Source organism: Lepus europaeus, chromosome 7 (genome assembly GCF_033115175.1).
Source record: "Lepus europaeus isolate LE1 chromosome 7, mLepTim1.pri, whole genome shotgun sequence".
Taxonomy (NCBI): domain Eukaryota; kingdom Metazoa; phylum Chordata; class Mammalia; order Lagomorpha; family Leporidae; genus Lepus; species Lepus europaeus.
The window spans coordinates 72348201-72372843 of record NC_084833.1 but is presented as its reverse complement, the minus strand read 5'-3'; the positions used below and the strand labels follow the sequence as shown (position 1 = coordinate 72372843).

General features: G+C 40.9%; 1 protein-coding gene across 1 annotated transcript in view; it reads right to left on the bottom strand.

Moving 5' to 3' along the window:
- ANKRD42 (ankyrin repeat domain 42) overlaps window positions 1–24643 on the bottom strand; it is a 96348-nt gene that overhangs the window by 62823 nt on the left and 8882 nt on the right. The window contains exons 3-7 of the mRNA XM_062197575.1: window positions 20670–20833; window positions 14076–14183; window positions 8037–8156; window positions 5757–5892; window positions 1484–1684 (exon numbers count right to left, since the gene is read on the bottom strand). Of these exons, the coding sequence (XP_062053559.1) occupies window positions 1484–1684; window positions 5757–5892; window positions 8037–8156; window positions 14076–14183; window positions 20670–20833 (729 nt within the window). The remainder of the gene's footprint in view (window positions 1–1483; window positions 1685–5756; window positions 5893–8036; window positions 8157–14075; window positions 14184–20669; window positions 20834–24643) is intronic.

Sequence of the window (24643 nt, the reverse complement as noted above, 5' to 3'; positions counted from 1 at the left end):
ACAACTTTACAAAAAGATGTTCAACCTCACTAGTAATTACAAAAATGCAAATCAAAACACAAACCTTTTTATACTCAACTGATTGCTAAAAGATTTAGAGTCTAACAAAATACTGTCTCTCTAAATCCTCACCTAACTCTGCTGTTAGATGTGCAAATTGCTACAATCTCTTCAATGAGGGATGCAGCAATACCTTTCATGCTGAAGATAGGTATATCGCACCCAAAAATACCTAAAGTGAGGTTTATAACTTTACAAAGGCTCTTGGTTGCCTTACTATTTATCTAAGTTACTATTTGCCAAGGCAATATTTACCAAGATACATAAAAGCTGAGTATCCAAAGATAGGCAGGACCTTATGAAGACCTTTCAAATGATCCCAGTGTGTCATACAATTATTACTATTGTCTATATGGACTATTTGTGAAAAGGTAAGAGTTTCTTTAAAGAAATTCTTGTATATGTACATAAGCAGACATTTACAACAATAACCATTATCTAAATGATTAAACACTACAAAATTGTAAGTAACCCAAAGTCAAATGGAGAACAAGTAAGACAGGAAATTAATGAACCAGGATACTTATATTATCCTAATAATCTCAAAAACATATTTTGTGAAAAAAGCAAGTCACAGAGGATATACTTTGTATGCCATTTTTGTGAAGTTTTAAAATAAGTCTGAAAGACGACTGGTTGTCCACCAAAATCCTCTTCTTTAAACAGTAATAGAGTTGTAGCTGAGATGTGGTTTCTCAACTAGGTTATAAGTAACTAGGCCTCCTTACAGGCATATGATCATATGACAAAACTCTTACCAATAGAATGCTAGCAAAAGTGAAGAGTGTACACCAGAAATCAGAAATCTCTGGAACTGGCTTATACTTACTTGTTCCTTCCCCAACCCTTGTTCGATCAGTAACTACTAGGGAGAGTTTAGAAAATATTAAGTCCCTGAATGACTACATAGATCAGTTTCACTCTTTAACCTGGACTGCCATATATAAGAATTTAATTTCCCTATCATTTAAGCCACTGAATTTTTAGAGTTTCTTTGTTATAGCACAGTAACCTTTTAACTAACAAATTCACAGAACAATACTATATATTTTTATGAGCATACTTATAAATACACACTGTAGAACTAGAATATAAAACCACAGAATGAAATGATTAATTCAAAATAATAGTTTACCATTGAGAAGGAAGGAAAAGTAACAACTGTATTAGAAACAGAGATTCAAGGGATTTCAATTATATAATATTTTATTCAAATCTAGTGATATAAACAGTGTTCTTTTATGTTAATCTCTACATACTATTGTCTAATATATTTTATAATAAAGAACATGGATGAATGTGTAGACAAATATATATAATAAATTTGAACATAGTGTTTGCCTTATAACTTCTTTCCTACTCCATTGATTTTACTATCATAACATTACATTATATGCTGAAACATTGCAGGTTAATTACTTACTTTCCTGATCTTCTGGATCATTTCCTTCATACTCAGTCCCCTGGATAAATTGCAAAATGTTCTGCTTAAAAAACCTCTGTGCCAAGTCTGATACATTTTCTCCATTATCATTGAAGGCTTTTAAAGCTTGTGTTCCACTACTCATTCTACTGAGTAGGAATTTAAAACAGTGAAGGTGGCCTTCCATGGCTGCTAAGTGAACTACAGAGAAGACATTTTTTTTTTTAATTTTATACTTGAAATGAAAACTTGAAAAAAGAAATAACACATTAAGTCTAATTCTCATAGGGAGATGACTATCCCTACACCATATGAAAGGAAAAATTTCCTCAGGGCTAGAATATACCTTTTTGAGGGGCTCAATCTCTTTATACCGTCAGCTTTTTGGTCATATCAAAGCAACAGACTAAATGGCTAAATAATTAGACTTACTGGGAGTGTAGAAAGAACAGATGAGGGTCACAACAGACCAAGCCCCAGAAAATTATCCTAGAAAAGTGAAATCCAGTGGAGCGGGCATTTAGCGTGAGGCTTATAAGCTGCTTGGAACACCCATATCCCATATTGGAGAGTCAGGGTAGAGACCCAGCTTTAAAGATTTATTTATTACTTTGAAAGAGTTACACACAGAAAGAAAGAGAGGCAGAGAGAGAGAGAGAGAGGTCTTCCATTCGCTGTTTCACTCCCATATTGGTTGCAACGTCTGGAGCTGCGCCGATCTGAAGCCAGGAGCCAGGAGCTTCTTCCAGGTCTCCCACCCGGGTGCAGGGGCCCAAAGACTTGGGCTATCTTCTACTGCTTTCCCAGGCCATAGCAAAGAGCTGGATCAGAAGTGCAGCAGTCAGGACTCAAATTGGCACCCATATGGGATGCAGACAGCAGCCTCACCCGCTACGCCACAGTGCTGGCCCCAACTTTCAATTCCAGCTTCCTGCTAATGCACGCCCTGGGAAGCAGCAGACTCAAGTAGTTTATTATAGACATAACAGGCAAAATGATTTCCGCAAACATAACTCATGTCATGTTACTCCTGTGCTCAAAATTCTCCAATGGCTCTTGATACTTCTGTGACCTCATCATCTATTATTCAATCTCTGACTTCACCCCTGACCAAAGAGACTTGCTGTTACTTACACATACCAGGCACTCCCTTGCTTGAGAAGCTTCACATTTGCTGTTACCTCTTCTGTAATATTCTTCCCTGGAGATAGGCCCAAGACCTGCTCCCTCAATTCCTTCAATCTTCACCCAATAATCATACCTTCAGTGAAAGCTTGGCTGACCACCGGTTTTAAACTTCACCTACTCTAATAGTCTCTAATCACCTCGCCTACATTTTGTTTACCCAAACACATACTCCTATGTTTTGCTCATTCATTTTGAAGATTTATTTTATTTATTTGAAAGACAGAGTTACAGAGAGAAGGGGGGGAGGGAGAGGGAGAAGTAGAGGAAGAGGGAGAGACAGAGGTCTTCCATCCGCTGGTTCACTCCCCACATGGCTGCAACGGCTGCAGCTGCGCCAATCCGAACCCAGGAGCCAGGAGCTTCTTCCACGCGGGTGCAGGGCCCCAAAAGACTTGGGCCATCTTCTACTGCTATCCCAAGCCATAGCAGAGAGCTGGATCAGAAGAGGAGCAGCCAGGACTAGAACCAGTGCCCATCTGGGATGCCAGTGCTTCAGGCCAAGGCTTTAACCCACTGCACCACAGCGCCGGTCCCTTGCTCATTCATTTTGATCATTATCTGTCTCTCCCTTCACCACTACCTGAAGGGAGAAACTTTTTTTTTATTTGCTGTGATATCCCCAGTTCTTAGAAGACGTATTAACATAAAATAAGTGTTCTCCGCCTTGCAGCGCCGGCACACCGGGTTCTAGTCCCAGTCGGGGCACCGATCCTGTCCCAGTTGCCCCTCTTCCAGGCCAGCTCTCTGCTGTGGCCAGGGAGTGCAGTGGTGGATGGCCCAAGTCCTTGGGCCCTGCACCCCATGGGAGACCAGGATAAGCACCTGGCTCCTGCCATCGGATCAGCGCGGTGTGCCGGCCGCAGCGCGCCTACCGCGGTGGCCATTGGAGGGTGAACCAACGGCAAAGGAAGACCTTTCTCTCTGTCTCTCTCTCTCACTGTCCACTCTGCCTGTCAAAAAAAATAAATAAATAAATAAGTGTTCAACAACTGTATATAAAATGAATTATTCTGAGAGAAGTTTGAATGCAAGCAATCTAATCCTGAGGCCACATTCTTAACCTCTGCAGTCTATTATTATAAAATATACTATATATGGGGCTGGTGCCGTGGCTCACTGGCTAATCCTCCACCTTCGGCGCCGGAATCCCTTATGGGTGTCGGTTTCTAGTCCCGGTTGCTCCTCTTCCAGTCCAGCTCTCTGCTATGGCCCGGGAAGGCAGTGGAGGATGGCCCAGATGCTTGGGCCCTGCACCTGAGTGGGAGACCAGGAAGAAGCACCTGGCTCCTGGCTTCAGATCAGCGTAGCTCCGGACATAGCCGCCATTTGGGGGGTGAACCAACGGAAGGAAGATCTTTCGCTCTGTCTCTCCCTCTCACTGTCTATGGCTCTACCCATCAAATAAATAAATTTTTTAAAATCTTAAAAAATATACTATATATGGTTATATACATGATTATATAAGAATTATACATATTTAAATAAAAGTTGGATTTTTCTTAATGCGCAGACAATAAAATATTACAAAATGATCAGATATTCTGATTAAAAAATAACAATTCAATGGGCTGTGCATTTGAATTCGCACTTTTCTATATTCAAAGTTTATTTTAATTTAAATCCTATTTTTTAAAGAAAATGAGAAAAATAAAGTTAAAAATAAGCAAAATAAAGTCCTTTTCAGGTACACAAAAAAAGTAAAGTTCATACCAACAGACCATCATCAAATGAACACTAACAGTTGTACTTTAAAACGAAGCAAAGGGGCTGGTACTGCGGTGTAGCAGGTAAAGCTGCTGCCTGCAACGCTGGCATCCCCATATGGTTGCTGGTTTGAGTCCCAGCTGCTCCTTTTCCAATCCAGCTCTCTGTCACGGCATGGGAAAGCAGTAGAAGACAGCCCAAGTGCTTGAGTCCCTGCACCTGGAAGAAATTCCTGGCTCCTGGCTTCAGATCTGCTTAGCTCCGGCCATTGTGGCCATTTGGGAAATGGACCAGCAGATGGAAGACCTTTCTCTTTGTCTCTCCCTCTCTCTCTCTGTAACTCTGCCTGGCAAATAAATAAATAAATCTTAAAAAAAAAAAAAAGGCAGCAAGGTAAAGAAAGGTAAAGAAAGGAAGTGAGACCAGGAAGGTAGGTAGGAGTTGAATTACGAAGGTCCAGCATGTCAGCCTACAGAATTAGATACTCTACAGGGATCCAGACAGCTTATAAACATCAAAGTGATTTATCATTTCCCCTTGATATGTTTGCTTCTTAAGATTCCTGCAAAGGGCCACCTGTAGTGCTGGCATTTCATATGGTTGCATGTTTAAGTCCTGGCTGCTCCATTTCTGATCCAGGTCTCTGCTATAGCCTGGGAAAGCAGCAGAAGATGGTCCAAGTCCTTGGGCCCTTGCACTCTTGTGGTAGACCCAGAAGAAGCTCCAGGTTTCTGGCTTTGGATTGGCCCAGCTCTGGAAGTTGCAGCCATTTGGAGAGCAAATCACCAGATGCAAGACTTTTCTCTCTCTCTCTCTCTCTCTCTGCCTCTGCCTCTGCCTCTCTGTAACTCTGCCTTTCAAATAAACAAATAATCTTTAAAAAAAAAATTCCTGTAAGATATAATTCAAGTGTCATTTTCACTCTAATCTTACTGTAATCTCTCCCTTTTCTGAATTTCTATAGCATTTCTTATAGAAGATAGGGTATGTAGAGTCTAGGTCTCAGCTAGTCAGCTTATCACAGGATAAACAACTACAGTTGCATATTAACTCAAATACACTAGTGTTTTCAACAAACTGTTTATAAAATTTTAAAAACTGTCTGCAAGGAAGAGAGGTATGAAGTTAAATGAGTTGGTGCAAAGAATAAACCTATGTTTAATTTTGCCTATTTGCTTCTTGATGATTACGGTTCCAGAAAAAATCAAAGAGTACATAACATTGGCATGATATAAAGTGAAAAAGGTTCATGTCAAAATAATTATTACTTTAGTTTTATAAGGGACTAGAAGAATGATGACAATTGATATTTTTAACTATGACCGAACATTTTAAATGTTAACATTAATGAAAAACTAAAATACTTGCTTTTGTTGAATACCTGGAAGATTTCCATTGTAGTCCACATCTTCTATGCTACATCCCCATTTAACGAGAAGCTGCAAACAGCCAAGTCGCCCATGAAAAGTGGCATAATGTACAGGTTTCCATTCTCTCTTATCTGTCACACTGGGATCCTAGAGGTAACATTCACAAGCACTCAGTTCCTTCCCATTTTGTAGAGAAAACACTGAGCCCAGCAGCTTACTTTTGCAAATAAAAATTGGAGGCTTCTCTTAAAACTTTAAGGCAAAAACTAAACATAATAGAAAAAATTTTACTACAACCACTGATTGGAACAGACAAGCTAATAAGATACTAGTGAAATTTTACAACACATATTTTATATATATAATTAATATATATTATAAAATAACCTTTTTAAAAAGAATATAACTAGTCATATAAAATGGTTTTTAAAAAGCAACTTGGGGCCAGCATTGTGGCATAGTGGGTAAGGCCACCATCTGCAGCGCCAGCATCCCATATGGGCGCTGGTTAGAGTCCCAGCTGCGCCACTTCCTATCCAGCTCTCTGCTATGGCCTGGGAAAGCAGTAGAAGATGGCCCAAGTCCTTGGACCCCTGCACCCACGTGGGAGACTCAGAAAAAGCTCCTGGCTCCTGGCTTCAGATAGGCGCAGCTCTGGCAGTTGTGGCCAATTCTGGAGTGAACCAATGAATGAAAGACCTCTCTCTCTCTCTCTCTCTCTCTCTCTCTCTGTGTGTGTGTGTGTGTGTAACTCTTCCAAGTAAAATAAAGAAATCTTTAAAAAAATAAAAAGCAACTTAACGCAGGGCCAGTGCTGTGGTGCATCAGGTTAAATAAAGCCCTGGACTACAGCACCAGCATCTCATATGGGTGTCGGTTTGAGTCCCAGCTGCTCCACTTCTGATCCAGCTCCCTGATAATGAGCCTGGGAAAGCAGCAGAGGCTGGCCCAAGTCCTTGGGCCCCTGTATCCACATGGGAAAACCAGAAGAAGCTCCTGGCTCCTGATCAACTCAGCTCCAGTCTTTGTGGTCACTTGGGGAGTGAACCAGCAGATGGAAGACTTCTCTCTGTCTCTACTTCTCTCTATAACTCTTTCAAGTAAATAAATCTTTAAAAAAAAAAAAAAAGAACTAGTAATTTTACTAATCATAGATCTCTAATAAAATGAGTTGATTGAAGTAATCAAATCATATCACTAAGAACATAAACATTAAGAACTATTGAAAAATTAATCATTTTTTCATTTTTTTTTCTCTAAAGATCTCAATGCTTGTGCTGGCCATAGCGGCCATTTGAGGGGTGAACCAACGGAAAAGGAAGACCTTTCTTTCTGTCTCTCTCTCTCATTGTCTAACTCTGCCTGTCAAATAAATAAATAAAAGCATTCTTCAAATTTATTTGAAATCTCAGCAGAGTGCCAATGTTTATATTAAAAAAACTCAACTCTTACCATAAAGTCATCAATAAGTAATTATTTTCATATATGATTTTACTATATTTTAATATTTATTAATTTATTTGTAAGGCAAAGTGACAGAGAGAGGGAGATTGACAGAGAGCTCCTACATCTACTGATATAATCCCCAAATAGGTGCAATGGCCAGGGCTAGGTCTAGATGAAGCCAGGAGCCAGGAACTCCATCTAGGTCTCCCCCATAGGTGGCAGGAACACAAGTACTTGAGCCATCATATGCTGCTTCCCAGGGACACTAGCAGGGAGCTGGACTGGAAGTGAAGGAGCCAGGACTCAAACCAGCATTCAATATGGGATACAGGCCTCCCAAGCATCAGCTTAACCTGCTTTGCCACAATGCCCATGCCAGGAGGCTATTTTTTTATACCACAACTGAACAATATTAAAAATAAATATTGCAAAAAATAAATGAAACATCTGGAGAGAAAAATCGTTTTCTAAATTAGCATAAAAATAAGAGTTTTAAAAGATACACATAGGTAGAGAAAAATTCATTAAGATTTACAATCACCTGGTTACCTTTGTTTAGAAGCTTCAGAATCTTCCCAAACTCTGAACCGGAATGAAGAACCACCTAATGCTTGTGAAATTCCTTTGTACTACTCAACTTGGGGTGAGGGGTGGAGAGGGCAGTAGGGAAGACTTATCTGAATTATTGTTCCATGTTTAAAGATGGAAAAGCTAAAGAGAACAACTAAATTACTTTCCCAGTCATATAAGAGATTTTTAAAAAGTTAGGAAGAGATAACCAGACTACCAAGTACTATCCCATCTATATGATTATATATAATCACTAATTAACAGGAGTCCCTCACCACTCCACTTCGGAGCATTATTTGTAAAGTAAAAGAATGTCCATGAGTTGCAGCGAGATGTAAAGGAGTACATCCACGGTCATCTTGAGCTGCCAGATTTGCTCCATTGATTATAAGAGCCTAAAAATGGAGAAATGGAAATGAGCTTACACAAGTATATATGAAGATGCAGATTACTTTTTTAAAAAGATTTTATTTATCTATTTGAGAGGCAGAGCTACAGAGAGAGGGAGAGACAAAGAGAAAGGTCTTCCATCCACTGGTTTAATCCCTAAATGACAGCAATGTCTGGAGCTGAGCCAATCCAAAGCTAGAAGCTAGAAGCTTCTTCTGAGTCTCCCACATGAGTGTAGGGCCCTAAGCACCTGGACCATCTTCTACTGCTTTCCCAGACCACAAGCAGAGAGCTGGATCAGAAAAGGAGCAGCTGGGACATGAACCAGTACCCATACGTGATGCCAGCACCAAAGGTGGAAGCTTAGCCTACTACACCACAGAGCTGGCCCCAAAGACGCAGATTACCTAAAGGCTGGAAATTTAGCTTATAGCTAAATTATCATATATGTTCTTACATATATGCTAAAAGCAAACCAGGGAATTGTTAACTAATCCTTAAAAAAATGCTTGAGGCTCTCTTTTAACATTACGGAGACATTTAACTAACTTTACAACCTAATTTGAGCATGTGATACATCTTACAAAGCATACTTTCAGGAGCACAGATTAATAACAATGAAAAATATTTTAATGCTAAGCCAATAAAACTGAAATCTAAACTTCCACAATTTCAAAAGCAGAATCTTTTATTAGCCGGGTTTTAAACTCAACAAAAGGATTTAGTTAACTGAAGTAAATAGTTGCAAACTCTCAAACAAGCTTGTAATTTCATGTAAGAAGCTTTAATTTTAATTTGCAATTGGCCCTGTTTCTATACATAAATTGTGTAATATAGGGGCTGGCATTGTGGCACAACAAGTTAAGCTGCCACTTGCCATGACATCATCCTTTATTGGATCACTGGTTCAAGTCTCGGCTACTCTGCTTCTAACCCAGATCCTGCTGATGCACCTGGGAAGCATTAGATGACTGCTCAAGTGCCTGGGTCCCTGCCACCTGGATCTGAGACCCAGAAGAGGCTCCTGGCTCTTGGCTTCAGCCTTAGCCCAATACCAACTGTTGTGGCCATTTGGAGAGTGATCCAGCAGATGCAAGATCTCTCTCTCTCTCTCTGTGTCTCTCTCTCCCTCTCTCTCCCCAAACCCCGCCCCTGTCACCTTGCCTTTCAAATAAAATGCAACATACAGCATACCCCTCTATATCATATACAAAGTGGCTGATTTCAAAGAATTATTAGTCCCAATTAAAATCTCAGCAAGGTATTTTGTGGATATTAGCAAATTGATATTAAACTTTATTTAAAAAGGCAAAAGACCTAGAATAGTCAACACAAGACTTAACATAAAACTGCAGTAATCAAAACAGTGAGGTATTGGCCAAAGAACAAATAGATCAATGGAACTGAATAAATGGAAATAGACTCATGTAATAGTAGTCAATCAACCTTCGACAAAGGAGCAAAGGCAATAATAACCGTCTTTTCAATAAATGTTGCTCGAATAACTGGCTACTTACCTGCAAAAACAATGAATCTACAAGTAGACCTTACACTTTTCAAAAACATGAACTCCAAATGTACTACAGACCTAAATGTAAAGTGTAAAACTATAAAACTCCTAGAGGATAGCATCTAATAAAATCTAGATGATCCAGGGTGTGGCAATAGATTTTTAAGTACACCAAAGGCACAACGCATGAGACGAAGAGTTGATAAATTGGACTTCATTAAAATTAAAAATCATTGCTGAGCCGGCACTGTGGCATAGCAGGTCGAGTTGCCGCCTGCAGCGCCGGCATCACATATGGGCGCCAGTTCAAGTCCTGGCTGCTCCACTTCCTATCCAGCTCTCTGCTATGACCTGGAAAAGCAGTGGAAAATGGCCCAAGTCCTTGGGCCTCTGCACCCGCGTGGGAGACTTGGAAGAAGCTCCTGCCTCCTGGCTTCAGATTGGCACAGCTCCAGCCATTGAGGCCAATTGGAGAGTGAACCAGCGGATGGAAGACCTCTCTCTGACTCTCCTTCTCTCTCTGTGTAACTTTGACTTTCAAATAAATAAATAAATCTTTTTTTAAAAGAATCGTTGCTTTGCAAAAAACAGTGTCAAGAGAACAAATGAAAAATCACAGACTGGAGGAAAATATTTGTAAAAGGCACAGCCAGTAATGGACTGTTACCCTAAATATACATAGAACTCTTAAAATTCAAGAAAACAACCCAATTTAAAATAGATCAGGGCCGGCGCCGCGGCTCAGTAGGCTAATCCTCTGCCTTGCGGCGCCGGCACACCAGGTTCTAGTCCCAGTCGGGGCACCGATCCTGTCCCAGTTGCCCCTCTTCCAGGCCAGCTCTCTGCTGTGGCCAGGGGGTGCAGTGAAGGATGGCCCAAGTTCTTGGGCCCTGCACCCCATGGGAGACCAGGAGAAGCACCTGGCTCCTGCCATCGGATCAGCGCGGTGCGCCAGCCGCAGCGCGCCTACCGCGGCGGCCATTGGAGGGTGAACCAACGGCAAAAAGGAAGACCTTTCTCTCTCTGTCTCCCTCTACTGTCCACTCTGCCTGTCAAAAATTTAAAAAATATATATATATATATCAAAGACCTGACCACAGACTTCACCAGATTTAAAGATGGGAAATAGGTATACAAAAAAATGCTCCACAAAGTCATAATGGAAATGCAAATTAAAACAATGTGAAAACAGTACACAGCTATTAGAATCGCCAAATCCAGAACACCAAAAACATCAAATTCTAAAAAGGATATAGAGCAACAACTCTTGTTCACTGCTATTTGGGAGGGCAAAATGGTACAGCCACTTTAGAACAGTTTGGCAGCTTCTTACTAAATTAAACATAATCTGAACTTACAATCCAGCAATCATGCTCCTAGGTATTACTCAAAGTTGAAAACTTCTATCAGTACAAAAACCTGAACTTGGATGTTTAAGCAAAACTTGCCAAAACTTGGAAGTAATTAAGATGTCCTTCTGTGGATAAATACAAATAAATTGTGGTTCATCCAGCCAATGAGCATTATTCAGCACAAAAAAGAAACGAGCTATCAAGCAACGAAAAAGACAAGGAGGATATTTAAATGCATATTAAATAAACCAGTCTGAAAAGGCTACATACTGTATAATCTCCAACTATATGACATTCTGGAAAAGGTAAAACTATGGAGACAGAAAGAATATTAGTGTCTCCAGGTTAGAGGATAGGGAAAGATGACTAGGTAGAGAATAGAGGATTTTTAGAACAGGTGAAACTATTTTGTACGATACCTAGATGGTAAATAAATATCATTATAAATTTATCAAATGAATGTACAATAGTAAGAGTAAAACCTAGGGGCCAGCAGTGTGGCCTAATGGTTAAAGCCACTGCCTTGGGGCCAGCAGGGTAGAGGGTTAAGCAGTGTAGCATAGAGGGTGCAACACCGGCATCCTATATGGGCACAGCTGTTCCACTTCTGATCCAGCTCCCTAACGCACCTGGAAAAACAGCAGAAAATGGCCCAAGTTCTTGGGCCCCTTCACCCACATGGAAGACCTGGAAAAAGCTCCTGGCTCCTGGCTTCAAATTGGCACAGCTCCAGCAGTGAGGCCAATTGGGGAGTGGACTAGCAGTTGGAAGACCTCTCTCTCTCTCTCTCTCTCTCTCTCTCTCTCTCTCTTTCTCTCTCTGCCTCTCCTCTCTCTGTGTAACTCTGCCTTTCAAATAAATAAATCTGTAAGATAATTGGAATTTCAAATTAAAAAAAAGTCACAACATAAAGACCTATCAACTCAGGGAATTAGGACATACACAAAATATTTTTACACAAAATAGTACCAAAAAGCACCACAAAAGCTCTGGGAAGAAAAAGACCACAACTCCAGCCATTGCAGCCAACTGGGGAGTGAGCCGGTTGAAGGAGGACCTCTCTCTCTGTCTCTCTACCTCTCCTTTTCTCTCTGTGTAAGTGACTTTCAAGTAAATAAATAAATCTTTATAAAAAGAAGTACATCACAGAGATTAATAGGGCGAGTCTAGGTTCAAATTCTGACTTTGTCAGTGATATAAGCAAAGAATTTAACATTCTGAATCAGTTTCCTGATCTATGAAAAGAAGAATTCATAGAATTGTTGTATCAAATGAGATGATGCACGAAAGACTGTTGTTGACAAATTAAAAAATATTGAATAAGTGATAATGCATTACTTTTAATGGATCTGAACATATTTCTTGCTTACAACACTTCTTATTTATAAAAATCAATCTGGTTTTTAGGCTTAACTGATGTTTTATTTCCTCCATTTATAATTTCTCAAACCTCTCCCAAATTCTAAAATTCTTTTTTTTTTTTTTGGACAGGCAGAGTGGACAATGAGAGAGAGAGAGAGACAGAGAGAAAGGTCTTCCTTTTGCCATTGGTTCACCCTCCAATGGCCGCCATGGCCGGCGCTGCGGCCAGCACACCGCGCTGATCCGAAGCCAGGAGCCAGGTGCTTCTCCTGGTCTCCCATGGGGTGCAGGGCCCAAGGACTTGGGCCATCCTACACTGCACTCCCTGGCCACAGCAGAGAGCTGGCCTGGAAGAGGGGCAACCAGGACAGAATCCGGCGCCCCGACCGGGACTAGAACCCGGTGTGCCAGCACCGCAAGGCAGAGGATTAGCCTGTTGAGCCGCGGCGCTGGCTAAAATTCTTCTCTTCTATATTTTTCATTAAAACTCTAATCATAAAAAACCCTTAATCATAGACTTTTCTTTGTATTGTTTTATAATTCACTGAGTAGAATTTCTATCACTTCAAACAAAATCCCAGGCTTCTTACTGGCAGACTGTTTGCTTATACAACTCTATTCTTCCAAATTCCAGTCTACTTTATACATTGATTAAATGTAGATTCTCTAATAAACTAGATCCTGCCACATGCTAATGTGTTACTCTGGTCAGGAAATAAATTAAATAAGGAATTTTAGGCATGGCAAGTGCCTCAGTCTGTTCAGGCAGCTACAACAAAATCCTCTAAATTGGACAGCTTATAAACAATAAAAATTTATTTCTCACAACTCTGAAGATAGAATTCCAAGATCAAAGTGCTAACAAATTTTTTGTCTGGTGGCGGCCCATTCTGCCTAGACAGCGCCTTCTCACTGCATCCTCACATTCAGTTTAAGGGGTGAGCTAGTTCTCCGGGAAGAGAGTTTCTTTTATAAAGATACTAATCCCACTCATGTCAGCAAAGTCTTCATAACTAACAGCTTTCCCAAATGCCCTACCTCCTAATACTATCACCTTGGGATTAAGATTTCAACATATTGAGTCATGCCTCCATATTTAAAGGTTTCACATACATATAACACACAACAGAAAACATCAGGAAAAAAACTTTTATATTGAACATATACAAACCTTCTTCCTTGTCATATTCCCTAAATTGCATACTGTAACTTTTATTTATGTAGCATGTACATAATGTTTAAATAATCTACAGATAAATTAAAGTCTATGAGAAGATATACATGGAGTATACACATATGCTACACCATTGAATATAAGAGATTTGAACATCTATAGATTTTGGTAGCCGTGGGGGATCCTGTAGCCAATCCCCTATATATACAAAGTGACACTTGTATTTATTTGGGGAAAAACAAACGTTCAGAACATAACAGCAAACTAGAAAGGAGATCATCTAGGCATGACTGTGATGTGTCTCAAAACAATCCAGATGGCCAACTACTTCAGAAATAAAAGAATCACTGGTCTCATACCATATAAGTGGATAGTTAGTATCAAAATATCTGAGTCATAGAATCTAGCAAGTTCTTGTTTAGAACATAAATCTACTGGATCAAATAGAATAATCGCAATACCCCAACAGAACAATGCTAAAGTAATCCAGCTTATTGAATTTAAAAAATCCCCAAGTGATTATTACCTGCATACAAGCATCTTGACCTCTAATTGCAGCTATGTGAGCTGCTGTCCAACCTCTTGAAGTTACTTGCGTGATATCAGCTCCATGCCACAGTAGCCAATGAAGACACTAAGAAAATGGTAAGTGAAAAAGCCTATGTTTTAACCTTGCTATATATTTAAATTTAGTCTATTATCATGAAATTCCTATTGTAACCTGAGAAGCATCCTAAGTGAATTAGGATACCAGGTTTAAGGTCAAATGAAAAAGGTACAAGCACAATGACAAGGAAACCAAGATTTGGCCTCACTGTTGGGAAAATAATAACAAGCAGTACTAATTGTAGCAAAATGAAGATAATTTTTCTTGTTCATAAGGTACAGATGCTACTTAATTTTAGCCAGTTGTTACTATGACTGAAATGTCCATCCAAAGTTGGTAAATAGAGGACAGCATTGTAGCATAGCCAGTTAAGTTACCACTTGGGATGCTCGTGCCCCATATGGGCACCAGTTCAAGTTCCAGCCACTCCACTTTGGATACAGCTCCCTGTTAATATGCCTGGGAAAGCAGAAGATGGCCCAAATACTTGGGCCCCTGCACCAACATGAGAGACCCAGATGAAGCTCCTGGCTCCTGGCTCCTGGCTTTGGCCTGGCCCACCCCTGGCTGTTGTGGCCATTTAGGGAGTCAAACAGTGGGTGGAAGATTCTCTCTCTCTCTCTCTCTCTCTCTCTCTCTGTGTGTGTGTATGTAACTCAGCCTTTCAAATAAATAAATCTTTAATTTATATACATATTATATACATACATACATACACACACACACACACACACAAAGTTGGCAAATATTCTGTTTAATCAATACTAGGCAAGTTGGGACTGGTGGAGTAGCAGGCAATGGTGCCACCTGCAATGCCAGCATCCCATATGGGCACTGGTTCATGTCCCAACTGATCCACTTCCCATCCAGCTCTGTGTTAATGTACTGAGAAAAGCACTGGAAGATGGCACAAGTATTTGGGCCCCAGCCAACCACATGGGAGACCAAGATGAAGCTCCTGTCTCCTGGCTTCAGCCTGGTCCAGCACCGGCCGTTGCAGCAACCTGGAGAGGGAACCAGGAGATGAAGGATATCTCTCTCTCCTTCCCTCTCTATAACTCTTTCAAAATAAATAAATAAACCTTAAAGAAAAAAAAAAAAACACTATACAAGCCAAACAAAACACATATAGTGAGCAAACTTCATAAAAAGCTGCTAGTCTTCAATCTCTACCATAAATCCTAAATAGGTCAAGAAGTTTTTTTTTGTTTGTTTGTTTGTTTGTTTGTTTTCTGTCCCTAATGCTTTATTGGTCACCTCTAGGCCTGTGCCCAGCTGGGCGGGCTCGGGGGAGGGGGATGACTCTTCACCAGGTGGGGGCATGAAAAACCCTTGGCCTAGCCCTCCAGTCCCCTCAAGGGTCCAGGGCCGGGGGGAGGTCAGCTCCTAGGTTTTCCTGGGAGGGGGGAGGCTCAGCACTGGGTACCAGGTGCAGGGGCACAGGTTTATACCAAAAGAAATGTTGTTACACTGATCAGACTATTTAAAAAGTTAAGTGTTTTATTAAAAGGGGTGGGTGTGGTCAGATGTATCTCAGAATTTTTTTTAACTTAATCTAAGTTTCAATATAACAGAGTACTTACAAGTCTATGCCACACATAATGATGTTACTATCTCTACATGTTCAAATTTGTGGATTCTATCCCCAAGAAGCCTCTTTTTTGTTAAGAATTGATTGTATCACTGAGATACAATGTCACATCTGTCAGAGCCATATCATTTGTTTAAAAGATTTATCATTTAGGTACCATTTGTCTACAACCAATAGAATATTTGTAAAAGCCCAATCTTGCTAACAGTCACAATAAATCATTCATTCATTCAGCAAATATTTATGCTAAGGTACAGCAGAATAAAGTCACTATAAACATTCACATACTGATTCTGCATTTCTCTTAGATAAATACAAAGAAATGAAATTGAGGAAACAGAAAATCTGTTTAACTTAAAAGAAGCTGATCTGAACTTAGAAAACTGATTACTAGAGACTGAGGAAGGAATGATAAAAGGAGGTTGTACAAGGGCTACTAAAATACAATTAGTGTTCCACAGAACATAGCAGTGACTACCATTTATAGTAATGTCTTACACACTGTATGAAGAAATAGAACAAAAGAGCTCGGGGCCAGCACCATGGTGCAATAAGTTAATCCTCCGTCTGCAGGGCCAGCATCCCATTTGGGTACGAGTTCCAGTCCCAGCTGCCCCTCTTCCAATCCAGCTCTCTGCTATGGCCTGGGAAAGCAGTAGAAGATGGCCCAAGTGCTTGGGCCCCTGCACCCACGTGGGAGACCCAGAAGAAGCTCCTGGCTCCTGGCTTCGGATACACACAGTTCCAGCTGTTGCAGCCATTTGGGGAGTGAACCAGTGGAAGAAAGACCTTTCTCTCTGTCTCTCTCTCTCACTGTCTATAATTCTACCTCTAAAATAAAAATAAAATAATAAAAAATGAAATAAAATAAAATGAAATGAAAGAAAGAAAGAAGGAAGGAAAAAAGGGAAGGAGGGAGGAAGGGAGGGAGACAGAAAGAAAGAAAGAAAAAAGGAAAGAAAGAAAGGAAGGAAGGAAGGAAGGAAGGAAGGAAGGAAGGAAGGAAGGAAGGAAGGAAGAAAGGAGGGAGGGAGGGAGGGAGGGAGGGAGGGAGGGGAGAGAGGGAGAGAGGGAGGGAAAGAGAAAGGGGGAGAGAGAGAGAGAGGGAGGGAGGGAGGGAGGGAGGAAGGAAGGAAGGAAGGAAGGAAGGAAGGAAGGAAGGAAGGAAGGAAGGAAAGAAGAAAAAGATAAAGCTCCTGGCTCCTGGCTTCAGCCTGGCCCGGCCCTGGCTGTTAATTCCATTTAGAGAGTGAACTAGTGGATGGAAGATCTCTCTCTCTCTGTGTCTTTCCTCCTCTTCTCTGATTTTTTAAATAAATCTTAAAATAATGAGTTTTATTTCTGTAAAATATTGAGACAACTCAAAAATAATTCAAAGGCTGGGGCCGATGCTGTGGTGTAGCTGGTAAGGTTGTCGCCTACAGTGCCAGCATCCCATACGGATACCAGTTTGAGTCCCAACTGCTCCACTTCTGATCCAGCTCTCTGCTATGGCCTGGGAAAGCAGTAGAAGATGGCCCAAATGTTTGGATCCCTGCACGCACGTGGGAGACCCGGAAGAAGATCCTGGCTCCTGGCTTCAGACCAGCGCAGCTCTTGCAGTTGCAGTCAACTGGGGAGTGAACCATCGGATGGAAGATCTCTCTCTCTTTATGCCTCTCCTTCTTTCTCTGTGTAACTCTTTCAAGTAAAATAAATAAATCTTAAAAAAAAATAAATAAATAATTCAAAGGCTACTACCTTGGGAAACTAAGAAAAGAAGGGAAAAGAATAATGGTTTGGGGCTGGCACTGTGGTGCTGTGAGTTAAGCCACTGCTTACAATGCTGGCATCACATATCAGAGTGCCAATTTTAGTCTCAGCTGCTCCACTTCCAGTCCAGGTCCCTGCTGACGCATGTGGGAAGAAACAAGTGATGGCCCAAGAACTTGGGCCCCTACTTAGGAAACCTGGATTAAGTTCCATGCTCCTGGCTTCAGCTTGGCCCAACACCAGCCATTGCAGTCATTTGGGGAGTCAATCAGTAGATAGAAAATCAATCTCTCTCTCTCTCTCTCTCTCTCTCTCTCTCTCTCTCTCTCTCTCTCTCTCTCTCCTTTCCTCTCTCCCTCCTTCCCTCTGTGTCACTCTGCCTTGCAAATAAATAAATAAATCTTTTTTAAAAAACAATGGTTTTGGGGCTGGCACTGTGGCTCAGTGGGTTAAAGTCCTAGCCTGAAGTGCCGGCATCCCATATGGGTGCTGGTTCTAGTCCTGGCTGCTTCTCTTCCGATCTAGCTCTCTGTCATGGCCTGGGAAAGCAGTAGAAGAGGGCCCAAGTGCTTGTGAGGGACACCTGGAGGAAGCTCCTGGCTCCTGGCTTCGGATCGGCATAGCTCCGGTCGTTGTAACCATCTAGGGAGTGAACCAGTGGATAGAAGACCTCTCTGTCTCTACCTCTCTCTGTAACTCTATCTTTCAAATAAATAAAATAAATCTTTTAAAAAATTGTTTTAATTTTAGACCAACTGAATTTGAGGTAACAAACATGCATGAGCTATTGATTAAGCACTTAATACATAATCCAGAAATCAGGAGAGAAAGCAAATAAATGAGTAATGTAGAAGTAGTAAAGCCAAGGAAGACTAAAAGACTTTCTGGACAGAGTATAAGGTAGGGAAGAGAGGTTGATGGCAGAGGTATAAAGAACATGGAAAGGTGAATTAACCAAGAGAGACTAAGTGGCAGTGATCAGAAAGGCTGAAAGGGTATCATAAAGAGATGACATGAATAGAATATCAAGATGTCCTATTTGAATATAGTGGAGGAAAAACAGAGAGAAAATTACAACTTTTATGAAACCAGGAGACATCTGTACCTCTAACCACAATACAGATGAAAAAGCTGCCAAAACGCAAATCAAACAGGGATGTGGGCAGAAACAACAGAGAATACTCACCCAGGAACCACCAAAGTACATTTCTCCCAAATGAGAGGGATATACTGAAAGGCTTAAACAAAAATTTCTTATTTACAATGGGTGTAAACTAACAGTTGTGAGGTTCACAAACTGGCAGAGGGAGATTCTGTGGACCAGATTTGGTTACAAGAAGTAGACAAGTCCAAACAGAACAGAAATTACACAGAGAACCGTGTTCACAGAAAGCCATCTGTGTGTGTGTGCGCGTGTGTATGTGGCACAGGTGAAAAAGAGACTGTATTCTGAACAGACTTTCTGCAGCCTACAGGCTGGGGAACACTGTAGTTAAAACAAGCTTCTCCCAGTGTTGTGGCATAGAAGGTGAAGCCACTGCCTGAGACACCAGCACTCAATATTGGCATCAGTTTGAGTCCTAGCTGCTCCAATTCCAAACCAGCTCCCTGCTAATGGCCTGGGAAAAACTGCAGAAGATGGCCCAAGTGTTTGGACTCCTGCCACCCATGTGAAAGATCCAGATGAAGCTTGGGGCTCCTGGCTTCAGCCTGGCCAAGTGCTGGCCATTGCTGCCATCTGGGTAGTCAACCAGCAGAGGGAAAAATCTTTGTTTCTCCCTCTCTCTCTGTAACTCTTTCAAAATAAATAAATTAATTGAAAAAAAAAAAGGCTTCTCACATAAAACCTTGAATCAAAAATTCCAGTTGACCTTGTACAGAGCCCAAAAGACCTAAATAAAAATATTCACTAAGCATTGTTTGTACTAGCTAAAAACTGAAACCAACTAAATATCCATCAACAGAAAAATGGATAAATTCTGGTATCAGTCTGAGAATAAACTACTCTAAAATGACTAAAAGAAATGAACACGAGTACATATATGTAACCACATGGTTAAAACTCAAAAAAATTGAAACAGACAAAAAGCAAGCTACAGAATGATGCACATAATGTGATGTCATTTATATAAAGTATGTCATTCAAAACAATTACATAATCATAAGTGATAACAGAATACAACATAGTGGGAATAAACAATTCCAAAGTCCATACAATATTTATCTCTGGAGTTTGAAGGTGAGAAACAGCACCTAGGATGCTCACAGACTTTAAATACACCTATAGTATTCAATTTCCTTTCTAAAAATTTGTAAACACTATTGTAAAAACATTAGAAAAGTTATTCACTATGCTATCCTATGTAAGTTATCACCTCTGCCTATCTTTGGACTCTAGTCACCATAATAATGTGAGGAAGTGCAAACCAGCCCATATGGAGAAACCTCACAAAAAGGCCCATATGGAAAGAAATTAAGGTGCCCAATTCAGTGAGCAAAAATCAGCCATCTGAGTAAACAAGTGTTCAGAAGATTCAAGCTGCACCTTTTGAATCTGCCAGCTGAAGTCCTAGAAATTATGACCCAGAGATAAACTGTGCCTGAAATTAAAATTCCTGGTTCACTCATGAACATAAACACATGGTTATTTTATGACACTAAGTTCTGCGATAATTTGCTCTAAAGCCTGAATAAAGCAAAAGGCACAAGTACTATAGACTCATCAAAAAGAAAAATATTTGCAGCATCTAGCATAAGATTCATCTCTGTTCACTAAATTTGAAAACCACAATTGCTGTCAATTTGCCTCAGTTTCATAATATGTATAGCTTCTTTTTTAAAAAAAAGATTTATTTGTTTATTTGAAAGTCAGAGTTACACAAGAGAGGTGAGGCAGAGAGAGAGAGAGGTTCATTCCTCAATTGGCCGCAATGGCCAGAACTGCGCCGAACGGAAGGCAGGAGCCAGGAGCTTCTTCCTGGTCTCCCACGTGGGTGCAGGGGCCCAAGGACTTGGGCCATCTTATACTGCTTTCACCGGCCATAATAGAGAGCTGGGTTGGAAGTGCAGCAGTTGGGTCTCAAGCCAGTGCCCATAAGGGATGTCGGTGCTTCAGGCCAGGACATTAACCCACTGCACCACAGCACCGGCCCCTGTGTATAGCTTCTTACCTCCAAACTTCCAGAATGTGCTGCCCAATGTAAAGGGGTAAATTTATGGAGAACATCAACTTCATTAATGCTGGCTCCACGTTCCACTATTTCTGAAAGCTGCTTTACATCTCCAGCTCGTACTGCATCATGTATACTACCAAAATGCACCTTCTTCTTGGCAGCTGTTAAAAAATCAAATTACTTAAAATATATTACTGAACTGTAAAAAAAAAACAAACAAAAACACGTGAGAGGAAGAAAGAGACTAAAACAAAATTCAACAGCAAGCATAAAATCCTGTTATATTCCCAAATAATTTACTACAAAGATGTTTGTGATTAATATCTTAATCAGACATCTGGTTTCAGTTTTGTCATGTAGACTGACACTCTACCCTTCCATGAAAAATCAACAACTCCTTCTGCACTCACCAGAGAATTGAGGTCTTAGGGCAAACTGCCACCTCAAATACAGACAAAAATAGTTGAGTTCAGCTCACCCGGTTATAGAAGTTTCTGGAGCCAAAAACTAGTAACTGCACTTATATGGTAATTTTGAATATTTGCTGAGATCTGAGAATGTACTAGCCTATGATGAGAAATTCCTCATGGCCAGTCTTATGTAGCCCCTACACTTTCAAAGATTTTACCTTCAGAAACCAAAGAAAAACTACTTCATGTCTTTGCTAGGCTGAAGGGGAAAAGTAACCCTTTTGAAATATGCCCAGTACATTCCCCATAATAAATGCCTAATCCTCAATGGAAAAGACTTTACCAGAGCCTCAACTCATAAATACACATTTATTTTAATCAATATTTTTCTTATCTATCTACTATATCCTAAACTAAGAATGGCAGATCACAAATTTTAGGTCATACACTCTAGTGTTTTATATTTTATAATCTAATATTCCAAGCACCAAGTATTCTTGGTGCTGTCAGGCAAACTGCATTGTGAACCAGAGGCAATAAAGGTATATAAGCACAACCAATTATTAGAGAAAGGAAAAATTATTTAACTGAAATATTCCCTAAATAAAACAAAAAGGCATGATTCTTTACCTCAATTTGTTTTGAAAACAACTCACAACACTTCTGGTAACTTGTACTGTCTGTGTGGCTGTCCCCTCCATTATCAGAATACTGATTTTTTTTTGACAGGCAGAGTGGACAGTGTGAGAGAGACAGAGAGAAAGGTCTTCCTTTTGCCGTTGGTTCACCCTCCAATGGCCGCCGTGGCCGGTGCGCTGCGGCTGGCGCACCGCGCTGATCCCATGGCAGGAGCCAGGTGCTTCTCCTGGTCTCCCATGGGGTGCAGGGCCCAAGGACTTGGGCCATCCTCCACTGCACTCCCTGGCCACAGCAGAGAGCTGGCCTGGAAGAGGGGCAACCGGGACAGGATCGGTGCCCCGACTGGGACTAGAACCCAGTGTGCCGGCGCCACAAGGCGGAGGATTAGCCTAGTGAGCCGTGGCGCCGGCCAGAATACTGATTTTTTTAAGATTTATTCATTTATTTGACAGGCAGAGTCACAGACAGAGAGGGGGAGAGACACAGAGAGAGGTCTTCTATATGCTGGTTCACTCCCCAAATGGCTGCAACAGCCAGAGCTGGGCCAGGCCAGAACCAGGAGCCAGGAACTTCTGGGTCTCCCACATGGGTGCCAGGGCCCAAGCACTTGGGCCATCTTCCACTATTTTCCCAGACCATCAGCAGGGTGCAGGATCAGAAGTGGAGCAGCCAGGACACAAACTAGTACCCATATGGAATGCTAGTGCTGCAGACAGAGGCTTAACCTACTGTGCCACAACACCGGCCCAAACACTAATTTCTCAAGGGTTAAAAAGCATTTCTAACACTGAGATCATATCTTACACTAACCCTTAGCAACATGCTCCTCTCTTAGTATCTATCATATACCAGGCATTAGGAAAACACAGTAAAGAATAAACATGGATTTAATACATTTTCCTTGCCCTAACATTATAAATCTATTTAGATAAATACAATGAAAATAGAAACCTGACAGCAGGGGCCGGCACTGTGGCACAGTGGGCTAAGCCACGGGCAGCAGTCCTGACATACCATATGTTTGCCAGTTTGAGTCCCGGCCTGGGAAGCAGTGGAAGATGGCTCAAGTTCCTGGGCCCCTGCTACCTGCATGGGAGACCCAGAGGAAACTCCTGGCTCCTGGCTAAAGCCTGGCCCAGCACCGGCCATTTGGGAGTGAACCAGCAGATGGAAGATCTCTCTCTCCCTGTCTGCTTCTCTCTCTGGAACTCTGCCTTTCAAATAAATAAATAAATAAACCTTAAAAAAAAAAAAAAAAAAAAAAAACCTAAGAGCAATATCCTCAGAGAGTATAGGTATAGGTAAAATTAAGAAGATGTCACAGAGAAGGAAACATTTGAGTAAGACCTTGAAGAACAATTAAGTTCTATGTAGAGAGAAGGGTGTATTATTGTATTCTTAGATTTGTATCTATGAACTACACTGAATCTGTTCTCTTCATATTAATATCACATTAACATGAGAACTGTGTTGTAGTAATTATTATGCATTTACTGTAACCCTGAGAACCTAATGTATTAATAAATTCCTTTAAAAATTAAAAGGATTTATGCATATGGGAAAGGAAGCAAATAAGGCTCACAAAAGAGGCCCACATGCATGAGTTCATACAAACAATAAATATTTAATGATGTTAATACCAAAGATCAGACCTTAGATTTCTCCTTTAGTAAGCAAGAACTACAAATGATGCACAATCCACTCTATAATCAATCTTACAAATGGACACTATCCTTCCTGATGCTTTCATGTTCCTACTCTAAACTTCTACTGGTTGGACATTGCCAGCACACTGAACAAAGTCTATAAATACTTTCAGTATGACAGTCTATGCCTTCTCATAATTTGGCTCCATATAATTTATGGCCTTTTTTCTCATCACTTTCCATCCCAATGCATTCATTCATCCACCTCTCCCTCACTCAACATTAATAGATACAAAATTACATTTCAGACACACTGATCTTAAAGGGCCCAAGGCAGATTAGGAAGTGGGGGGAAGTTGTATGTACAACTCTGCAACTCAGAGGACATGTGGAATTCATATCTCAGTGTTGGGTACACCTCAGAATTAGAAAGCTTTTTTTTCCTTATTATTGTTACTCACTTATTTGTTTGACAGGCAGACAGTGAGCACTCTCATTTGCTGGTTTATTCCCCAAAGGTTCCCTCTGCAGGAAAGCCAGGAGCCAGGAACTCAATCCAGGTCTCCCACATGGTGGCAAGAACCCAATCAATTAAGCCACCACAGTTGCCAGGGTCTGCATTAGCAGGAAAATGGAGTCAGGAGCCAGAGTGGAGTATCTAATCCAGGTATTCCTATGTGGAATGTAGGTATCATAACCGAAACATGAACCAATAGGCTACACACCCAACCCAGAAAGCTTTTCCTGACCCATCCTCAGCCTGTGCTGGTACAATGGAAGTGTACTATCTTTTCATAACATTCATCACATCATTCATTATTTCTTCAGTACTTATCTTCCCCACCAGAAGATAATATACCTGTCCTCTTTACTGATAAGTCCTTAAGACAGCACACAGTAAGCAATCAATAAATATTTATTGGATGGTAAAATTAATAACATAGATCTGGGAATGGCACCATCACAGGGGAAAAGCAACATTTAAGGAAAGGGTGAAAGAAAAGTCAACAAAGAAAGAGAAGACATCCTGTCATCGCCACAGGGTCAAATGCTACAAAGACGACAAAAAAGAACTTAAAAGATCCAGAACATTTAACAAGAGCTGGAATCAATCAGGTTAAGAAGCCTCAGAGAGGGAAGAATAAACTCTTATGCAAGCTGAAGGGACACAGTGGTGGGCGAGAAAACGTAAAACTCAGGACTCCAGCAGCCAAGAGCCTCCACACCAGTGCTGGAGAGTAAGGTGAGACCAGACTGCAGCAGCCCAAACCACTGG